The sequence below is a fragment of the Chenopodium album genome, chromosome 19, assembly GCF_948465745.1.
Source record: "Chenopodium album chromosome 19, dcCheAlbu1.1, whole genome shotgun sequence".
Lineage (NCBI taxonomy): Eukaryota > Viridiplantae > Streptophyta > Magnoliopsida > Caryophyllales > Amaranthaceae > Chenopodium > Chenopodium album.
This window is the reverse complement of record NC_137852.1, coordinates 40694150-40717711: the sequence shown is the minus strand read 5'-3', so window position 1 is coordinate 40717711 and position 23562 is coordinate 40694150. Positions and strand designations below refer to the sequence as shown.

The window sequence follows — 23562 nt, the reverse complement described above, 5'->3', positions numbered from 1 at the left end:
TACAACTACAACCAAAATGCCAACAATTCAAGAAATTGTAAGTGAGTTTCAACAACTTCAACTTTCCCTACCAAATGATTATTGGATGGGTATTTTTCCCATTAACCTTTACCAAGGCTTTTGGTGCCCACTTCTTGAGCCCACAATCTCATTGCAAACCCATTTCGAGGCCCATGATACCGATATCATTTTAGCCAGCTTACCCAAAACGGGTACTACTTGGTTAAAATCTCTCCTTTATGCTATAGTAAATCGGAACAAATTTTCTAATATTGATGAACACCCTCTTCGAATTCAAAATGCCCACGAACTTGTTCTTCAATTGGAGGCTAAAGTGTACAAAAATATTCAAGGGAGCCAACCCGAACTTACCAAGTTACCCTCACCTCGACTCTTTGCCACCTATATACCGTATTTGTCACTACCAAAATCAATGAAAACATCGGACTCCAAAATTATTTATGTTTGTCGGAATCCTTTAGATACTTTTATTTCGTCATGGCATTTTTATCGCCAGCTTAAGGTAAATATGGGTTTAAAGCATTTTTACAGTCAGTTGAAGGTAAATATGGGTTTTAAGCATCTTTTCCGTCAGCTAAAGGTGATTTTAGGCTTTTTCTATTTTTACCGCCAGTTTAAGGTAAATATGATAGAGAAGGATTTTAGTAAGTTTTCCGAGGGGAAATTCCCATATGGCCCTTATGAAGATCATGTACTTGGGTATTGGAAGGAAAGCATACAAAATCCAAACAAGGTGTTGTTCATGGAATATGAAGGGCTAAAGGAGGATCCGAAAGCCCATGTGAAAAAGTTGGCGGAGTTTGTGGGTTACCCGTTTTCGAAAGAGGAAGAAAACAAAGGTATCATAGATGAAATAATCCAACTTTGTAGCCTTGAAAGTTTGAAGGAAATGGAAGTGAATAAGAGAGGTAATTTTTATGGGTTTTTTGAGAACAAAGCTTTGTTTAGAAAAGGGGAGGTTGGAGATTGGACTAATTATTTAAGCCCTTCAATAGTTAAGAGTTTTGATCAAAACATCCAAGAAAAATTTAAGGACTCTGGCTTTTCCTTTACACACTATCATCCCCTTAGTAAGCAGGATGAAGGATTTATTCATTAAATTGTAAAGTTTCCATTTTTTAGATTGTTTATACTTTATAGTGCTAGCAATTGGTTATTAATTACTATGAATTAATTTGTTTAGCTCTCATACTTCAATAATAAATCACATGTACATAAGGATTTTTTTTCTTTGATTTTTATTTTCTTAATGGTTTATATATATAATATAATATAATGCTCATTCGAAACATTGTTTGTTATTTCCATTTTAATTGAATTAATTTGTTTAGCTCTCATACTTCAATAATAAATCACATGAACATAATATAATGTTCTTACAAGATTTTCTATGAATACATCATATTCATTGAGTAGCCCTGTGGTTGTTAGAGCACTTGATGTAGAAAAAGATTCCTTTCGTCATCGGGAGAATGACAAAGAAATTCTTGGTCCTGAAGTACCATATTTAAGTGCAATAGGGGCATTAATGTATCTTGCTAGTCATACACGACCTGCCATATCATTTTCAGTCAATTTGTTGGCAATATTTAGCTCTTGCCTCACCCAAAGGCATTGGAATGGGGTTAAGCATGTACTTCGTCACCTTCAAGGTACGAAAGATATTGGTTTGTTTTTCTCTAATCTATCCAAAGAAGGTTTGATTGGTTTTGCAGATGCAGGGTATATGTTAGATCCTCATAATGCTAGATCACAAACTGGATATGTGTTTATGTGTGGAGGTACTTCTATTTCTTGGCGTTCTATGAAATAAACAATTGCAGCTACTTCTTCTAACCATGCAGAAATTTTGGCAATCCATGAGGCTAGTCGTGAATGTGTATGGTTAAGGTCTATAATTCAACATACTCAGATAGATTGTGGCATAAACTCCGAGAAAGAAGTTCCAACAATTTTATATGAGGATAATGCAGCATGCATCGCCCAGCTTATGGAAGGGTATATCAAAGGTGATAGATTGAAGCACATTTTACCAAAATTCTTCTACACTCATGATCTCCAGAAAAATGGCAATATAAAAGTCCTTAAGATCCACTCAATTGAAACTTGGCAGATTTGTTTACTAAGGCGCTCCCAACAGCCACATTCAAAAAGTTAGCTTACGGTATTGAATTGCGTCGTCTTAAAGATCTCAAGTGATGTAGTCATGAGGGGGAGTTAATACGCGCTGCACTCTTTTTTTCCTTAATCATGGTTATTTCCCACTGGGTTTCCTGGTAAGGTTTTTAACGAGGCAGCATCTTATGCGCATTGTAGGCGTCGTTCGAAGTGCGTCTACGTAAAAGCATGTTGTGAATATGCTTGGCACTCATAGGAAGTGGGAATTGACATATACGATTAGGGACACGATTAGAGACAAGGAAAGTAGGGAGCCGCCAACAAGTTTTTAAGGAACTTGTAAACCGTTCACGGATCATAAAAGACAACCACGAAAAGGGACAACGAAAGGCAACAACGATTGACCCGTGAAGGTTACACCCCATTCATAATCCATGATATTACTAACTCCATATGGTCCGGAACCACGAAAGGAGGATCGGGGATGATGGTACGAAGTGAGTCATGGAGTCACATTCACCCGTATTGGCCTCTACTCGATTCTTATTGTGAAAAGTATTCATGTTATCTCAAAGGCATGCAAACAAAGATTCAATTTGCTCCAAACTATTATTATGCTAAATTGGTTGAATATTAATGCAACACATAATTCTAAAATATCGTGATCACTTTGATTTAATAAGATTAAAGGAACCTAAACCGGTCGTCCAAATTATCTTATTAGGCGTTATTTTCAATTACATATTCCATTTAACATGCAATATGGTGATCAATAAATAATAATAGAACAAACATTAATATTGGAAGCAATATAACAATAATAACGTTAGTCAAATCAAATAATAATAACCCTAATCATGATACTAGCAATAAGAAATAAAAATAAGAGTAATTAAGTGATTAATTACTCACTTTCCGCGTTTCCTTGAATTGCTACATCATGAATAAACTGTTAGTAACTTCAAGGAAAATTAATTAAACAATAATTAAAATATAATTAAATTAAATTAAAATGAAATTGATTTGGGGCCAAACCCTCAAACAGTTCTACCTTTCACGCCGTGGTTTAAGGATAGAACCTCGGGTAAAGTACGGACTCCTTGGAGTGCTTAAGGAAGGTATTTTGAGAGAGAAGGGTAGGCTAGTGTTTAAGCTAGAGCATAGAAGAGGAATGAGAGAGTTGATTGATGCCCCGTACATCAGAAATGAGGGGGTATTTATAGAAAAAATGGGCTGAGGGAACACACGGAACCCTAAAAAGATAAAAACCCTAAAAAAGTATACCGTGACACGGTAAACTGTACCGTGGCACGGGAAGTTCCACCGTCAGACGGGAATGATTCCCGTGACACGGTGCAATTTTTGTGTGACGCGGGATGTTTTTAGCAAATAGGGGAAGAAAACGCGTTAGGGTTTACGCAGAAAGGACACGTAATGCCCCCGTGTCACAGCAGGTGTCCCGTGACACGGGAAATCCCACCGTCAGACGGGAAATTTTCCCGTGTCACAGTTAACTGTTACCGTGACGTGGGAGGTTTTTTTGTCCGTTTTTCCGTCTAAATTCATTTTTTAACCCTAATTTCGTTCAGCATTTTAAGTGCCGATTGATAATTTCGGGCCATTTTCTGATTTATTATTATTTGGGCTAAAATAAGAAAATAAGTAAAAAGAAATAATTAAAAGGTTTGGGCCAAAAATAAGTAAAACAATAAAATAAGATAGAGGTTTTGGGCTGAAATTAAAACTATGCTTTTATCAAACATCAAGACTAATCCATGGACTGTTCAAAAATATGAATTTAATTAAATATGATTTTTAAGCACTCTCGGGATTAAATACTGAACCCGACCAATAGTGGCGCTGAAAGGTTGCTCATCATCGGGTTTGGTTTTGGGGAGACATTTTTAGGTGTCTACACGCATTATAGTGTATTATTTTGCACGGGTTTTATAGTAAATGCTAGTTGTTGTTTTATTCAATATATAGTCATCCAAGGGGGAGTGTTATGAAATATCTAAATGTGGATGACTATTATCTCATGTACTATCTAGAATACTCTAGAGTTGGGTATTTCGTCTTATCCGTTAATGGAACCCTAGGTAATGTACATGTATATATATATATCCTGTACTAGATGGAATATGAATAACAACGTAACAATTCTCCCTCATCTCTCTGTATTTTCTCTTCCCTACTTAATACTTATATAAAAAATTAGTATGGCAGTTATTTTATCCAAAAAATTGGCGACACTACAAATACATTATCAATACACAAATGCATAATGACTAAATATGTGACTGTATTTATGTACATTTTATTTTTTAAAAATCTTATTATTAATTATAACCCGTGCATTAGCACGTGCACATTCTAGTATTTATATAAATATACTACTAATCATCTACGAGCAAGCCCATGATAAAGCCCACACAAAAAGGCCCACAACTCATAATACACATAGCACACCCTAATTGATAAACAAGACCAACTTTTCATATTCTTTCAATGTGGGACAATATTTCCACATAAAATACACAAATTGAAGACTACGACATACAACACTTAAGTCACTTATTATTTGTAAAAAAAATGTTTAATACTGTAATGTTTTGGAAAAGCTATCGGAGTATAGAAACTCTTATATTCTTGTCAAAAGTATGGAAGCATCTATTAAGGGAAGGTTAAATCGAAATAAGGTGTTTTGACTCTGGGGTGGTAAAATATAATTTTCCCAGTTTTCCTAATATATCTTCCCAGTATGCATGTGTTATAATTAAAACACTAAATATATCTTCTTATTTTTTTCGAAAACAACACTAAATATATCTAGATCTTAATACAAATTTTAATCTCAACATTCTTAATTTTTAATTTTCTTAAAACTTTAAGTATCCTTATCACAACAATAATTTGAGTTTATTCCTTAAAATAGGAATAAAATATACTCCCTCCATCCCCAAGGGGGTGTTTGATAAATGGGAATTGAGGGTGGGAATGAGATTTTTAATCCCAAATTTTAAAAAATCTCTTATTTGTTAAATGGGATTGGGAATAAAGAAGGGAATGAGATTGAGAATATATGGGGTGAATTCTCACCAATTTATTACCTAGGGAGGATAGGTAATAAATGGGTGGGAATGAGAATAGTAGAAAATGACAATTTTGCCATTAATGAAAAGAATGGAGAAGAAAGATTAGTAAGGGTAGTTTTGTATTTTTGTTATTATTCTCCATCTATTCCCATCCACTATTCAAACAAAGTATTGTCATATTTTTATATATTCCCAACAATCAATTCCCAATCCTATTCCCACATTTTAATCCCCAAACTCCCATTCCCACATTCCAAATGCCCCGCAAATGTTTTTCCATTTGACTTTTCACGGTCCCCAAGACGTGTTTTAAAACGTCTATATCTCCATTTCCATACGAGTAAGAGTTATAAAAACTTGATATTAATAAAATATACAACGTGACGAATCCAATAAAATCTCACATGAATATATAATCTCTTATAGATTAAGAGCTTGCCCAGGTTACTCAATTTGAGTAACAATTTGTGTTACTTAAATGACATTTTATGTAAATATTGCTTCTTCTTGCCCTTATTCCTCCTCCCTCATTTCTCATTCTGTCACTCATAAACAAAAGCCCCAACTACCATAATTTCCGGCAGATCTATCTAACAATCACCATCATCTCGCTGCCACCACCATCACCATCATCTCAGTCTTCTTCTTCCTATCCTCCTTCCTCAACAACGACCTCAACGCCGCTCACTAGCCCCGACCCCATCATTTCCGGCGTCCATTCTGGCCGATCTAACCACAACGACCCTAATGCCTCTTTGTGGCGAACAAAAAGATACCCTAGTTGTAAATTAAAGGTGTAAATTTAGGGCCATATCAACCTCTTAGGTAAAGCTTATACTTCGTGGCAGCACTTTCAACCACCATAGGTGGTGGTGTACAATTATATTTAGCAGCGAGAAGTGATAATGGTAGTGGCTATGGTGGCTGTGATGATGGTGGTGGTTGGATGATTGAGGTAGAAAAGGAGTGAGAAGAGAGAAAATTGAATGGATTACTGAAAAGTCAAAAGTACCCTTACTAATGCTAGTGCAAATTACCAACATGCCCTATTGTTACTCAAATTGGGTAACAAATTATGTTACTCCCTCCATGTTTTAATAAGTATTACACTTACTAAATCCAACCGTGTTTTAATAAGTGTTACACTTCCTTTTTTGGCAAAAAGTTACATTAAAATATTATTTCTCTGTTCACTCATGGTCCCCACCAAAACCCACTACTAATTTTTTTTATTATAAATTTCCTCTCACATTCATTACTTTTTGATAAATTGTTAACCCTACTTCTTTTACAATTTTTTAATACTCTAACTACCCCACTTACCTCTTATTTTATTTAAGTCAATTAAATTGCCTAAAATTATGTACCTGTCAAACTGTAACACTTAAAAAAACACGGGTCAAAGGGATTCAGGGTCAAAGTTTTCAAAGTTCAACCCAAATATTAGAAATGGGAAAAAACATTTGGGGATGGAGAGAGTAATATGTAAAAAGGAGGACAATGTCACATATGTCAAGAAATCTAATGACTATATGCAAAATGAAAGGCTAATAAATTTGGTTGAATTTTAAGATTATTAAAATGCGTTTATAAAATAAAGAGTTAAATTTGTTTGAATCTTAAGGAGTTTTATTACAATTGTAAAATATAAATAATTACTCTTATTAGATTATTAAAAAGCTGGTGTGATGTACGAAAAAAAAAGTCTTTAGATAAGATGAGACTAATCTTGTTTATAGAATTTTTTTTTTTTTGGATAGGAAGACATAATTTCATTAATGAATAACTATACGACATCTATAATTATAATAAAGACTTGTAAACCACACATTATTCTTTATACAATGAAAAAGGAGGGGTATTTAAGTTTACAAAATCCTGAGTTTGTTCTTTATATTTTTATACAATTTTCTTATCCCATTTCTATTTATAATTTCATCGCTGTCATTTTTATTTTATTGTTCGAAAGGTTGAGCCATATCATCAATAATCATCAATAACATAATACTAAAACAGACATCAGGAATGACACGTATCAATTCCTGGTGTAGTTTTTTCCCTCCAAAAACGCTCCTTCCTTTTTTTATAAAATCTTCTTTGAGAATCTTAGTATAATATAAATATCATAATATATTATTCCAAATCTTTTATATGTATGTTTTGATAGTAAATACATTCCTTAAAATTATTATTCTATTTCTACTCTGTATGACAAATCTTTAATACATCATATTTCATTCCTTCAAATGATTAATATATTTCTAATAAGGTAATTTTATAACAATATTAAAATGTTGAATCTATTAAAAATAATAGATTCGTATTACATAAATTTTGTTATTGTTATTATTAAAATTAAATGGGAATTTTGATTTTTTTAATAATTTTTTAATTGATTTCTTGCCTAATTTTAATACAAATAGCCTAACAAAATAAAAGGAGTTTAACAACATAACATAACATAACATTACAAGTACTTTATCTATGCATGTGATCATATAAAAAAATTTGATTGATTAATTAAAACTTCATTCTTTTTATGTGTATCTCCAGTATTTTCATAACTTATCATATTTTAGGTAAAAATTTGACCAAATTTCAAATCGAGGTTATTATTCTTGTCCATTAGCCAGTTTACATTTACTGAATTGAGCCGAACTAAACTGAACTGATGGGAATTGAACTGAATTGAATAGAGCTGAAATGAATATTTTATTATCGAGAGAAGGAAATTATGAACTAAACTGAACTGAACTGAATGAACTGATAAGAGCTGAAGTAGTGAACAGGATAGTTTGAAATACTTATTTAGTAAATAAAAAGAGAATTGATACAAATTTATCACTAGGGGTGAACATGGTTTGGTTTGGTGCGGTTTGAGTCCAAACCAAACCAAACCGCAAAATACGGTTTGGTAGATTTTTCAAACCAAACCAAACCATATTAGTATTGAAACCAAACCAAACCAAACCGTAATAATACGGTTTGGTGCGGTTTGGTTTGCGGTTTATGATGAAATGATTTCCAAAAATTGTCAAATATTCTTCATTAATTTATAATAAAAAGTTTAAATAAGTAGCCCAAACGGATTAAATTGTGCTACAAAGTTACAATAAAAATATCAAGTGCTAACACATAATAAAAATAATACATAACAATAAAAAATATTCAATATGAGTACTACATTATAGTCATTAATTATAGAGTATTGACCTTATAGTTTTTATCTATTTTCCATGGTTTTTTATTTATTCTTTAATTTTTTTATATATATAATAAAAAAAATTTATTTAAAAATTATATAAATATTAAAATACGGTTTATTGGTTTACGATTTGGTTTGGTTTATAATTTTTGCAAAACCAAACCAAACCATAAACCATATTTACAAAAAAATCGAGACCAAACCGTAATTTTATAAACCGTAAACCAAACCAAACCGCTAAAATGCGGTTTGGTCTGGTTGGTTATGGTCCAGACCAAACTGTGTACAACCCTATTTATCACTGAATTTATAAAACATACATATGGTCTAACATGTAGTTCTAATATACTTATTTGTCTAATTGACTGTTTCGTTATATTTTATGTTTCATATCATTATACATCCAAAATAAGAATATAATAAATATATTATAGTTGTTGTTTACCTATATTATTTTCATTATAATTATTTTTCTTTTATTGAATAAAAGTAGTTAGATGGGACCTAATCTAGTTATTGCCTTAAAATAGAGTTGCTCGCTGTTGAGTACCAAATTATGAAAGTGGAAGTATGGAAACCACGATCGTTTATTATTTATTTTATTTTATTTTATTTTGACGGAGTGGAAACCACGTTTGATAAATATGGTTGTTCTATATATTTGTTATCCTTCCAAATTCCCTACCTTCCAACTCACTCAAGTTTACATAACTAAGCATATAAAACAAGTATATACACAACAAATTAACAAAATGAGTCAAGTGACAAAGTGTCTTATTAATAAGGTGGTGTTCGTAGCCATGGCAATGCTTCTCATGGCCTTTGTCGCGGTCTCAGCCACCCGTCCTTTAGTGGCCGACGAAACACTAGCACCCGACACTCATAGAAAACTTGCTTTACTTTTCCTGCACTTCAATGATAGTTTTGAAGCTCCAGGGAAAAATTAAGGTTATACCTAAACCTACAACAAATTCATCATATAATTCTTATTATTCAGATGTCGTCAATCAAGGATAATTTGCTGGAGCTGTAGTTCTAGACATGTGACCTTGATAGTATTCATTCTCTTTTCATTTGCCTCTAATAATTGATTTTTAATGTTTATTCATCTTATATGTTATATTTATAGATTTTTTTTTATTGAGGAAATCTATTATGTTAACTTTATTTGATGATGTACAATTAAAGCATAGTATTATTTTGATTGATTTATTTATCGTTATAAATAAATATTTATAAATCGACCCGTACTTCATCACATGCACATTTCTGATACGAACAACCTCTTAGCTCCAAGGGCGAAGCTACATGAGGGGCGGGTGGAGGCCCGGCCCCCATGACCCAATTTTGTGGCCTATTATTTTAACTGCTGGCCCCTACAAATAATTAGAATAATGCTATTCTTGTTATACATTTAGTTGTACTCAACACTTGCCGCAGTGGTATGACTCCCATTATTTGGGGTTTTAGATCCTAAGATCAAGTACCATTAGAGACAAAGACTAGTACTTTTTTTTTAAAACCCCAATTACTGATGGGCTTCAACGTTGTTAATTTGTTTCACTACTTAATCAGTAATTTTATTATTTTTTTTCTCAATTTTTTATAATAATTTGTAAAATTCTTCTTTATAATGTTAATTGCTAAGGTTTAAGGATTAAATACTAGCAGTAGCCTACTCATTACTAAACTTTTTTAGATCATCCATTGAATTTTTTCACCTTAGTCACCTAAGCTACTTTGTTTGTTGTTTGCTATTTATAAATAAGATAATGTATAATTAAAGATGATCTAATTAGATTCATCTCAATTTAAATAATTCGTATATAATTTTTTTGTAATGTTTACAAAGACTTAGTTAGACATACTAATGGTAATGAAATATATTATGAAGCTTAATTGTCTTAATAAAACTATTAAATATATTACAGAAGAATAGAGGAAGTGTTTGTATATCATCAAAATTGATATATATGTTATTATTTTGATAATTGTGATAGCTAGGATATCTCATCTAACAAATATATATTTTAGTCGAATGCATGCATTAAAAAAGATTCAACGATTTTTTTTTCTTCTTACAGTTAAAGTATCAAACTATTTTCACATTACTTTTATTTTATTAAAGTGTTAGTCGGCCCCTACAGCTTTAAAATCCTGGCTTCGCCCCTGCCTAGCTCGAGTGTTGTTTAGTGTAGAGAGCCACAAGGGCATGACATAAACAATACTTAATCTTGTTTATGCTAAATGTTACACTCGTGATTGGTTGTAATTGATAAAGTATAAAATATATTTCTAAACCTCAAACATTAGCTTAAATTTTTAGTTAAATTAGTCTCTTAATATGGTATCAGAGCTAGTGTAACACAAAAGTCATGGGTTCAAGTCCCATTCACCCCTTCCTTTAAAGTAAAAAATTTCGCACATGGTATGCAAAAGACCCATATGGTATGCTAAAAACCCATGCTACATTCACATTTCAAGCCCAAAGGTCTCTCATGTGAGGGTGCGTGATAGAGTATATGACAGGCTAAAGTCGTATCACCTAATCAAAAGTATTACCTAAATCCTCTAACTAAAGTAGATAGGGAAGTAGGGTCGAATCCACAGGGAAACTGGTCTTTCTACTCCTAATTAATTAATATAATCTAAATTATTAAAGTAACCAAATTGTTGTTTTTAATATGAAATTATACTACGGAGATTGAGTTTAGAGAGAAAATCAATAATAAGAAGGCCTAGGGTCACAGGTTCACCTATAATTAATATTCCAGGATAAAACATAACAATCAATTAATCAACATTGCACAGATAACATGATTAACAGGCTCTCGCAATTTATTAACCAATATAGATCTAACAGGCTCTCGCAATTTACTAGATCTAAGTTCCTATTGAAAATAGCCTTTAATATTAAATTAACATCTGCTCGATTCATCAATTCAATATTGCTAAACATTCACAATCAAATTACATCTGCTCGATTCATAATCTAATTGCAAAGAATTAAAACAATTCAATAAGAAGTCATCATGCAATATCAATAATCAATAATAACAAATTATCCCTTCATATTAATTATGGATCCCCATAAACCCTAGAATTAAACTACTCAGACATAATTAAATCTAAAACAAGCAAAGTAATAAAATAAGACATGATAGAAGAAATAAAATAAATAACTGAGATTAAATCAAGAGTTGTAGAGAGAGAAACAAGAAAGAAAATAATACTAAGAGTTTAATTAAGGGAGAGAGAGAGAAAAGAAAACTAAACTAAACTAATTAAAAAAACAAAACTAAACTAAAGCTACCAACCTCCCCCCAACCTACGTACTACTACCCCTTTTATAAGAAAAATAAGAAGAAAAGGAAGTTTAATTAAAAACAACTAGGAAAAATAATCCTAACTTAATTAAAACTAGGATAAATATAAAGCTGCCAACTAATATCTAGTAATCTTCAAAGGCCAAAGCCACATCATCATCCCACCAAAGCAGCAGCTACACACGCATTCTCGCGGCCCAATTTGATGCTCACTTAATTGGGCCCGGCAAACATCACGCTTAAAATAATAACTTGGACCCAAAATAATAACATCACGCATTCTCGCGGTTCAGGACTCGTGGCTTGGACTGCTCTTTTGGGGGATTGGAAGCTTGGACCCAAATCCCTTCCTTGGTTGGTCTTCAATAATAACTTGTAATATCTTGGACCTCTTCATATATCGAGCCCTTAATCACCGAACCAAATTTCTTTAGCTCGGTCTTGGGCTTAAAATAATTGGTCATAAAATACGATCAAACTCCAATATCTTTGTAGTGGTTCAATAAGCTCGGGAATCGTCATAAATTTGTAAATTCCTACAAAATAATACCAACTCTACAAAAACACTAGAAAACGTATATTAGTAATAAAAATAGCTCCGTAGAGCTCAAATAAGCACAAATATGACCATGGGACGGGGAATAAAATATATATAAAATAGACTTATCAGTATAAAACATATTAATATTAAATAGATTGAAGAATAACCAAGTTTAAACACTAAAGAGACTATTAAAATCTGCTGAACGCCATTAAAATGGAGCTAAGAACACAACTTGAAGGAATGATGAAGGAACTTCTATATTGAAAACCAGAGAAAAATACAAAGAGAGCTTTTGGAGTAATTATTCTGAATGAATTTATTACAATGGGTATTTTTCCCATTAACCTTTACCAAGGCTTTTGGTGCCCACTTCTTGAGTAATTGGTATACACTAGACCCTAGTGTAGGTACCCCAACCTACACCCCCTCTAAACGATGTGTTTAGAGTATTACCCACCCAACTAACCCACTATTTCTACCCACTAACTGCAGTAAAATAACCCTACCCACATATATATCTACATAAATAAAAAAATCTATTTCAAATCACTTTCTCTCTCTAAAACCTTCTTCTTCATTTCTCTAGACTTTCTCTCTCATCAAACCCAACAAATTGGAACGAAAACTGCTTCAAACTACAGCAAAATTGCTTCAAAAACTCCGAAATTGCTTCAAAATAGTAGAAATGTCTGACATTCGAGAAGAAATTAAACAATTGCAACAACCTTTACGAAAAGAGTAAGTAGTTTGTTCATTTTAGTAAAATTGTTTGTTTAAACCCTAGATTTTATAATTTGTTGATGAAATTGCATGTTCGAAAACAATATATCTAACTTCATTATAATTACTATTATGCATAATTGTGCATTTCTAATTATTTTTGTAGAACAAAAAAAGATGTTTCAGAGAAGAGTACTACAGGAAAAAAATACTTTGGAGAAAATCATGTTGAAGAAGAAGTGTAAGTTTTATTTCAAATTAATGTAAAATTTCATTTTTATTACTGTATTTATTTGCAAAAACATTAACAAATTGTGGAAAAACAGAGAGCAAGATGTACAAAAACTAAAAAAAAGCCGTGAACAAAAGTCTCAAGTTATAGATCCAAAACTTTTAAAAGATATTAAACAATTTTATGGTACAAATGTTAATATTTTCCCTATACCGAGGTAATATATGAACATATACTGATTTATAAATGTTCATTAGTTCATTTGAATATAAATTTGACTTTATATGCCAAAATAAAACATGTTCATTTGTATGATATGTTATGCACATTTATAATATTCATTCATTTGAGTAAGCAGATATGTTTATATGCCTAAATTTTACCTTGAAATATATGATCATATTTGATGCTCATAATGTTCCTTTATAGATATAGTTATTATCATATGTTTATATTTGTTCATTTGAGTATTCATTGAAGCTTAAATAACAAATGTACATTTCAATAAAACATAATGCACATATATAAATATGATAATAACTATTGAAGACTACACAGTTATTTTGGAGAAGATGAAATGGCATAGCAACGATGATTATACAAATTGCCGAGTATACATCATCAAGCATATGGAAACCTTCATTGCTGATCCTAATGAGAGTTGGATTTGTGATTTAAAACCAAACAATGTAAGTGTGATAAATGTTCAATAATATTAGATATAATGTTCATTTATAAAATTGTGCATAATAATTAACATTTGTTAATTTATTTTGTTCAACAGGTGGACCAAATCAGGAAGTTAAGGATCCAATACATAACAGAACTGATGTTATTTGAAGAAAACACTGAATCAAGGATAAATAGACTTATAGATGTTTTTTTTTCTTTTGAGGAAACAGACTTATGGATTTTATTTGTTAAAGAATTATTGTAATTGATATTTCATTTTAATCTTTGAATGAATTTATTTTTTTATAAATTTTATAAATTGGTTGTTGATTATTTAATTTTGTTCATTTTCAAATTACTAAATAAACATATATAAAGTTATACAGACATTTATAAAAACAATTTACTAAAAAATGTACTATATAGGAACAAATTTTTGTCCTTTACATACCTGAAAAAAAAAAATTCAACATAAAAAAATAGTAGTTATACCAACATTTATAGTAGTTAACCAAACTTTTAGCTACATTTGTATCAAAAAAGGCTAACAACTTGTTACATACTTAGAAAAAATATTTCCAGAATCAAATTGAACATTTCTAACATGAGCACCTTGATCATTTCTTTGAAGTGTGTGAGGAGTAACTTGAACATTTATTGATTGATCATTCATGGAATGAGGCCTGAACATTTCTTCATTGAAGTTTGAACAATCCTGAGTTGAAGTTTGAACAATGTCGGAAACTGTAGGTTGAACTTTTGGATTAACTTGAGCATTATTTTTAACACCAGCACCACCTTTATTTATAGGAACATTACATTGAGCTTGAACAGCAGAAACACCAGCAGCACTTTTATTTGTAGGAACATTTAAATCCTTCGACTGCAAAAAAAAAATAAAAATAAATGATCATATTAAAATATATAGATGTTCAATTACAAACACTTAAATAAACAAATAAGAAAAACAAAACTTTAGCAAGATATGAAATATCAGCTTTTTTCCCACTGCACAAAGTTTTAATATACAACTAGTGAGTAGCCCGGACGTTGCCCCGAGTTGCTACTGTTGTAGACGTGCAATCGATAAATTTTTTAAAAGACTTTTAAAACTTGTATAATAATTATTATTGTCAAATAAAATTTAGTTTTTTTTTAAGTATATTTTATTTTAATTGAATCTTGTGGTTTGCACTTATATAATTTTTTTTACATATTGATAATATACTTGATAAGTGGCTTAGATGGTTAAAATGTGAAATGGTTATTTTTGTTGTAAGAGATTGAGGGTTCGATCCCCCTTATCTTTATATTTTTATATTCAATAATGTGAGACATTGGGAAGATGACGTAGCGCAACAAAAAAGGGACTGCGTGGCACATCGACGTTCTTAGGAACGCCTTTTAATGTATAGTATAGATTATAAATGAACATAACAAGTTTTAAAAATGATCATATTAAATCCTTTAAACACTAAATCCTTCGCCTACAAAAAAAAGTTAAATGATCATATTAAAATATATAAATGTTCAATTACAAACACTTAAATAAACAGATAAGATAAAAACCTTAGCAAGATATGAAATATCAACTTTTTTCCCACTGCACAAAGTTTTAATATACAATTATAAATGAACATAACAAGTTTCAAAAATGAACAATAATTAACAAATAAAATGTTCAATAACAAAACTGCACATGATTAATATGGAAATTTTTGACACAGAATATTATCAAGAAGAAATGGTAAAAACAAATAATCATATATGACATAAAAAATATTAGTAAGTACAAATGATAAAACATAATTGATTAAATTAAAATATAAAAATGATCCAAAAAAATAAAAAAATTAAAAGCATACAAACAAAATCACGCAATTCTCAAACATAGAGCAATGAAATAAATTGAAGCAACGAAATATTCATAGCAAAGTATGAACAATCCAAAAACTTTCATCATAATCATAATCAAAATTTGAAAATTGATAACGAAAGAATAATAATACATAAATTAAGTTGAAATAAACAGAGCATTATATCACAACAAAGTATTGATGATAAAAATTACAAAATTATGATTGTAATTACTCACATTGTTGATGAACAAACGAATCAATCAATCGAACTCTAGATGGAAACACACTTTCGTAATCACGATCGAAATTAGCAGAGGAAGAATCAACCATTGATGATCAACAACAATTATCAAAATTGTGGGAAAAATAAACTGCAAAATTAGTATAAATTCAAATGAAGAAGATGAATTAACCAGAGAGAATGTAGGTACAAAAATGGAAATTGATCAATTGTGGAGAGAGAAAATATAGGGTTTAAAATCATTTATATACATAGCTTGAATAATAAGAAACAAGGAATTAAAAAATAAAATTTATAAAAAAAAAAAAGGAAAGAATTGAAGCATGAAGTAGCTCGTGAGTACTCCCCGCAAGCTACAAAACGACGTAGCATCAGGGGGTGTAGGTAGACCATCCTACACTAGGGTGTAGGGTATAATTTTCACTTCTTGAGCCCACAATCTCATTGCAAACCCATTTCCAGGCCCATGATACCGATATCATTTTAGCCAGCTTACCAAAAACGAGCACCGCTTGGTTAAAATCTCTCCTTTATGTTATTGTAAATAGAAAGAGATTTTCAGACATTTATCAACACCCACTTCTGAATCAAAATGCCCAGAACTTGTTCTTCAGTTAGAGGCCAAAGTTTATAAAAATATTCAAGGGAGTCAACCCGATCTTACCAAATTACCCTCGCCTCGACTCTTTCCCATCATTTACTGTATTCATCACTACCAAAAGCAGTGAAAATATCCGACTCCAAAATTATTTATGTATGTCGAAATTCTTTGGATACTTTCGTTTCATGACATTTTTACCGCCAACTTAAGGTAAATATGGGTTTAAAGCATTTTACAGTCAATTAAAGGTAAGTATGGGTTTTAAACATCTTTCTGTTAGCTAAAAGTGATTTTAGGTTTTTTCTATTTTTATAGCTAGTTTAAGGTAAATATGATAGAGGAGGATTTTAGTATGTTTTGTGAGGGGAAATTCCCATATGGCCCTTTTGAAGATCATGTACTTGGGTATTGGAAGGAAAGCATACAAAATCCAAACAAGGTGTTGTTCATGGAATATGAAGGGCTAAAGGAGGATCCGAAAGCCCATGTGAAAAAATTGGCGGAGTTTGTGGGTTACCCGTTTTCGAAAGAGGAAGAAAACAAAGGTGTCATAGATGAAATAATCCAACTTTGTAGCCTTGAAAGTTTGAAGGAAATGGAAGTGAATAAGAGAGGTAATTTTTATGGGTTTTTTTGTGAACAAAGCTTTGTTTAGAAAAGGGGATGTTGGAGATTGGACTAATTATTTGAGCCCTTCATTAGTTAAGAGTTTTGATCAAACATCCAAGAAAAATTCAAGGACTCCGGCTTTTCCTTTACACACTATCATCCCCTTAGTAAGCAGGATGAAGGATTTATTCATTAAATTGTAAAGTTTCCATTTTTTAGATTGTTTATACTTTATAGTGCTAACAATTGGTTATTAATTATTTGAATTAATTTGTTTAGCTCTCATACTTTAATAATAAATCACATGTACATAAGGAATTTCTTTTCTTTGATTTTTATTTTCTTAATGGTTTATTTATAATATAATGCTCATTCGAAACATTTTTTTTGTTATTTCCATTTTAATTTTTATGAGACGAAAAAAGTAAAAGTGGGAAGAATGAATGAAAAAGATAGGAAGGAGTAGTGGACGAAGGTTAATGAGTTTATTTATTTATCTTACAAGTATATAAATTTTGATTTCTCAATTGACTTTGCCACTACAATGAGACAATGATCTGTTAATCTATTATACTAAATCATACTTCCTCCGTTTTTTTTACTTGCAACACTTCCCTAAAAAGGAAATGTCACAATACTTGCAACACACTATAAAAGGAAAGTTACTTTAGGGAAAAACTATACTATATCCCTTATTTAAAGCACATGACCCACTAAATTACACTTCTAACAACCACTCATCCTATTTTAAAGTTTATTATATCATATAAACTCCAACTTTCTTAATTACCGCGCTAAAGGGTGTGTTGTATCTAAAAGAAAACGGAGAAAGTACTTCGTAGCTAATACATAAAGTAATACGATTAGTCAGACCATGAAATTAATAAACAACAATATTTGACATTTTAATTGTTCACCGAGTGTCACGCCATATAGACGAGTAGTGTCTCCTTGACCCAAACCCGATAATGGTCAGGTTGCGTATCATATTCAAAAGTTGCTTGAGATTTTTTATTAATAGTCCATTCCAATTTCATCTTAATCCATTTCGTTTCAGGCCCAAACCTTTTGTCAACCTTTTTCTTATTTTTATTCTAAGCCCAATCCATTTAATTCTAACCCAAAAGCCAATCCAAGCCCTTTTGGAATAATCTTGACTTTGAAAACACATGAAATCGGCCGCAAAATAGATCGAATTTCATTAGAAACTGGATAATAACCTAATTAGCAAGGATCTTTCTATAAGTTTTTTGATTGTCACACCGCGACAAAACTACAAGACATCAAGAATGTAGAACGTGCATGATTGCTCTCTTGCTTGTTATTACTCGTTTTATCTTTAGGTAATATATAGGACTGTAATTATCTTGGTAATAAATGGTCCTATTATTTATAAAAAATAAGTTTATTAATGTTTTGGAAAAGATATATAAAATTTCTTGTATTCTTGGCAAAAGTATGGAAGCATCTTTTAACGGAAGGTTAAATCAAAGTAGGGTGTTTTGAGGGGTGGTAAATATAATTTTTTCCAATTTTCCTAATATATAGTATGTTATCCTTATCATCACAACAATAATTTGATTTAAATTTTTTTTTCTTAAAATAAGATTAAAATAGTAATATGTAAAAAGGACGACAATGGTATATATGTCAAGAAATCTAAATGAGTATGCAAAATGAAAAGCTAATAAATTTTTGTTGAATTTTAAGAGTTTTAAAATGCGTCTATAGAATAAAGAGCTAAATTTGTTTGAATAATATTAAGGAGTTTTAACACAATTGTAAAATATAAATAATTACTCGTAGTAGATAATTAAAAAGCTGGTGTGATGTATGAAAAAAGTCTTAAGACAAGATAAGATTAATCTTAATTACAAAATTCTCACTCTATATATTGCCTAAAATAGAGTTAAGTACCAAATTATGAAAGTGGAAGTATGGAAACCACGATCTATCGTAGTTTTTTTGACGAAGTGGAAACCACGATTGATAAATTATTAAATATGGCTGTTCCTAAATTTGTTATCTATCCAAAACCCCTACATATCTATCTATAAATATGGTTGTTACAACTCAAGTTTACATAACAAATTAAAGCATATACACAACAAATAAACAAAATGAGTAACGTCACAAAGTGTCTTACTAATAAGGTGGTGTTCGTAGCCATGGCAATGCTTCTCATGGCCTTTGTCGCGGTCTCAGCCACCCGTCCTTTAATGGCCGACGAAATACCAGCACCCGGTATTCATAGAAAACTTGCTTTACTTTTCGTGCGCTTCCATAGAAAACTTGTTGAAGCTTCTGGTTATGTATATGCTAGTAATGATTATGATGCTCCAGGGGGATATTAAAGTTATACCTAAACCAACACCAAATTCATATAATTCTTATTACTCTGATGTCGTTAATCAAGGATCATTTGCTGTAGCTGTTGTTCCAGACATATGACCTAGCTTGAGATTATTTATTGTTGCTTCAATTGATGATTTTCTTTAATTTATTTACCATTACTTGCTGGCTTTATTCTCTTTTAATTTGCCTCCAAATGTAATAGATTATTAATGTTTGTTCATCTTAATTATATGTTATATTTATATATTTAATTTTTTATTGAGGAAATCTTTTATGTTAATTTGATGATATACAAAGCATATGAGTATTTTAATTTGATCGGCTTTATCGTTATAAACAAGTATCGAGCATCTCTAATGGTTTACTAGAAGGACCTACTTGCAAACTTAGAAAGTATTAAAGCAGTAGCTTAACCATTGGAGCAATAATTGCAAACCTGCTTTGTTGAGCAACACTGCTCAAGTGAGTAACATTGTTTGAAAAAAAATTGAAGCAAATTATTTAATTTTTTTTTTTTAAAAAAAAGTAATACAAATTAGTTAAAATCAATTGGATATTACTATGTGTCTATGTTTGGGTGACGGTTTGGCATGTTAATGCTAGAAAATTGGAGTAGAAGATATATATTGCTTTGGGTTATCACTTAAATCAAAATCTTAGTGAAATCTTAGTGATGCTTATTTTCATTTTTTTTTTTTAAAAAAAGCAATCACAATCCTCTATGATATATTAATTAAGCAAAATTATTATATTATCCAAAATTTTTTATCAACCATCAAATATAAAAAGAAATAATAAAAAAAAAGTGTAGTAGCCAACCATTGTCGTTTAAAAATCCGATGTGGCAAGTTAAGCTCTAGTACTTTGTAGTTTGCCGTTAGAGATGCTCTAAAATTGACCTGTACTTCGCCATGCATACCCGACATGAAGCAACCTCCTAATAACTAGAGTGTTGTTTAGTGTGGAGAGAGCCACAAGGGCATGATATATATGAACAATACATAATTTTGTTTATACTAAATGTTGGACTCTTGATTGGTTGTAATTGATAAGGTATAAAACATATTTATGGGCCTTACCATCAGCTTAAGCTTTTTGTTGAATTGGTTTCTTAACATGATATCAGAGCGAGCGTGACACAAAGGTTACGGGTCTCAATCTCATCCACCCCTCCGATCCCCCTCCTATTAAAGTGGAATATTTCGCACAGGGTACGCGGAAGACTCATGTTACATCCACATATTAAATCCAAACTCTTGTGAGGGGGCGTGATAGAGTATAAAACAATTATAAGATATTGTGTTTAAACAATTTTGAAAGTGGAAGTGTGGAAACAACTCCGTTTGATGAACATGGTTGTTCCGTAAATTAAGATCTACCCAAAATCCCTACGTATCTATATATAAATATAGTTGTTTTAACTTAACTTTACATAACTAAGCATATACAAGTTTCTTTAAAAAAAAAAAAAAAAAAAAAAAAAAAAAAAACTAAGCATATACAAGTATATACACAACAAATATACAAAATGAGTCAAGTGACAAAGTGTCTTACTACGGTGGTGTTCGTAGCCATGGCAATGCTTCTCATAGCTTCTGTCACCATCTCAGCCACCCGTCCTTTAGTGGCCGGCGAATCACCAACGCCCAGCATTCATAGAAAACTTGAATTATTTTTTTGCACCTGTATAGAAAGCTTGTTGAAACTTATGCTCATGTAAACTTCAAATCCAAAAAGAAACGAAAATCAACCAAAAACAAAACAAAAATAAATCAAAAACACGAAAACATACCTCAAACTTCGAATTTTACCTCAAATTTGGTTTAATAAGGCAAAATTCGACCATGAAAAGTTTAGATCTAGAATTTTCATGGTCGAATTCAACCTTGAAAACCATTAAATTGTTTACACCATCATTGAACTCGCCAACACCGGACTCGCCACCATCACCAGAATCTTTAAAAGGAGAAGGAGAAGAGGAAAAAGGTCGGAGAGAAGAGGAAAGATCGAGAAAAAGAAGAGAAGAGGAAAGAAAGAGAGAGAGAAGAGAGGATAGATGCGTGAGGAGAGAGAGAGGAAATAGAGTAGACGGCTGCTTCCAATACTAGGGTTTGGGTGGATCTCCTTTTGCGATCGGTATTAGCGGTCATAATTTTGCGACCATTTCTCAAACGATCGTAATTAACGCATTTTGCGTCCGCTACTAAGAGTTGTAACATAATTAATTTAATTTTGAATAAATTTTCACATGCATTTTATTTTAAAAATATATTTAAGTACCTTTGCGACCATTTTATAACCCAAAAACGGTCGCAAATTTGCGACCGTTTTTAAAGCGGTCGCAAACCGTTTTCATGAAGGTCGTAGAGAAACGATCGCAATTCGACTGAATTTTAATAGTGAATATGTTTTAAAAAAATAATAATACTAAAGAACATAAAGCTGTATAAGTCAGTGTCGTACGACCACCCCTACAACCACCGCGACGACCACGAGAACCCAAAATATGCTCAAATCTGCTACGATTATGCCTAGTAGACGTAGACCATTGTCCTGTCGGTGGTCGACCCCTTGTTGTCTCGTTGACCTCTAGATAAAAAACAGTCTGATCTCAATGTAGCTCCTAAAATAGGATCCGATTGATACCCCACACAAAGCTTGGATCACGATCCAAGACCTCATCCACCAAAGACCTAAATAAGGATGCATCCTGCTTTGACTCCTCAGCAAAAACGGGAATGTCAACGCCCTCACAGATCACTAATGTCTTCCAAAATGGATGGACCTGATCCAAATACAACCCCGTCCCTGCAAGAAATGCTGTCCACATGGTGCATGCACATGTGAGACCGTGCGTCGTTAGCAATGCACACCCACACCTATATCCAACACATCATCAGATAACTTTCTCATCCTCTTCAACTTCTCCTGTAAAATATCAAGACCTTTAAATGACATAAAGCCGTTAAGATGAAGCAAAGGCATGATGTTGTGCTGCGACCCCATTCGCCGTCTTGAGTCCTTTAAATGGTGACGAATCTTTATCAGCATACCCTCAATGTGGCTGAGCACATGACGAAATACAGTGTCTTATGCTCCTGTAGAACTGTCAACAATTGTTTAAGCACAGAATTTTGGCTCTCTACTATGCACGTGTTGACATTGCCTAAGAGCATCACCAAATTTGTCCAAACTCGTACAAATTTCTCCTTGTGGACCAACCACTGCTCCTCGACGTATTTCACCAGTGATGGGTTCGATACTCCCCACGTTTGTTTCATAGTTTGCAATTCTAACTCATACTCGGCAACAGTGGTCGAACATATTACTCTTCTCCATCTACCATTTTGGAATCTATCGGCCATCAACATATCCTTCCCACACATTAAGTACGCCCTAGCCAACACATCCTTGTTAATGTGCACCCACATAGTAAATGCGCGCAATTTGGAAAGACCTCTTTCAAAGCCTTCATCAACGTCAACTCACAATTATTAACAAAAACTTTTGGAGCCACCTTAAATGCAATGTACAACTGCAATTTCTCCAAAACCCACTTGTAGCTTTGATGAATCATATCTATATAGATTTTATAGGCACGTTTATACTAGCTTTTATAGTTACTTTTAGGTCTTTTAGTCGCTTTTTAGGTTGCAAATGCATAAGTTGTTTGTTTTGTGCTCTAATACGCTCCATTTATGTTTTTCTTAATGTTTCAGGTGATTTTATAGTTATTTGGACGCTTTTGAAGTGTTTGGAGTTTATTCGGATGATATTTAGATGGAAGCCGATGAATCAAGTTTATTAATCGAAGATACCATGTTTGTGAATGTTGATTTTGAGATTTATATGCATGAGGAATGATATTAGCATCTATAAGGGTCGCTATGCACTTTTCGGAAATGAATTTGAGTTAGAAACGAAGAAAAACGAAGGTTTGCAAAGTGTCAAAATTGACCTTTGG

At 31.8% G+C, this 23562-nt stretch overlaps 1 protein-coding gene and 1 pseudogene across 1 annotated transcript; both read left to right on the top strand.

Annotated features, from left to right (window-relative positions):
• Positions 1 to 1223, top strand: LOC145595598 (cytosolic sulfotransferase 5 pseudogene; annotated as a pseudogene).
• Positions 1224 to 1411: 188 nt separating this feature from the next.
• Positions 1412 to 2220, top strand: LOC145594383 (secreted RxLR effector protein 161-like). Its single transcript, XM_081650697.1, has 3 exons — positions 1412 to 1802; positions 1845 to 2030; positions 2135 to 2220. Exons 1-3 carry the CDS (start codon positions 1412 to 1414, stop codon positions 2218 to 2220), a joined length of 663 nt encoding a protein of 220 aa, XP_081506823.1.
• Positions 2221 to 23562: the final 21342 nt, after the last annotated feature.

Bases quoted from the DNA above. Each gene is read 5' to 3' on its own strand.
- LOC145594383 (XM_081650697.1), top strand. From the start codon at position 1,412: ATGAATACATCATATTCATTGAGTAGCCCTGTGGTTGTTAGAGCACTT. The intron at 1,803-1,844 runs GTACTTCTATTT...AAACAATTGCAG, and splicing joins ATATGTGTTTATGTGTGGAG to CTACTTCTTCTAACCATGCA. The intron at 2,031-2,134 runs GTGATAGATTGA...GAAACTTGGCAG, and splicing joins TATGGAAGGGTATATCAAAG to ATTTGTTTACTAAGGCGCTC.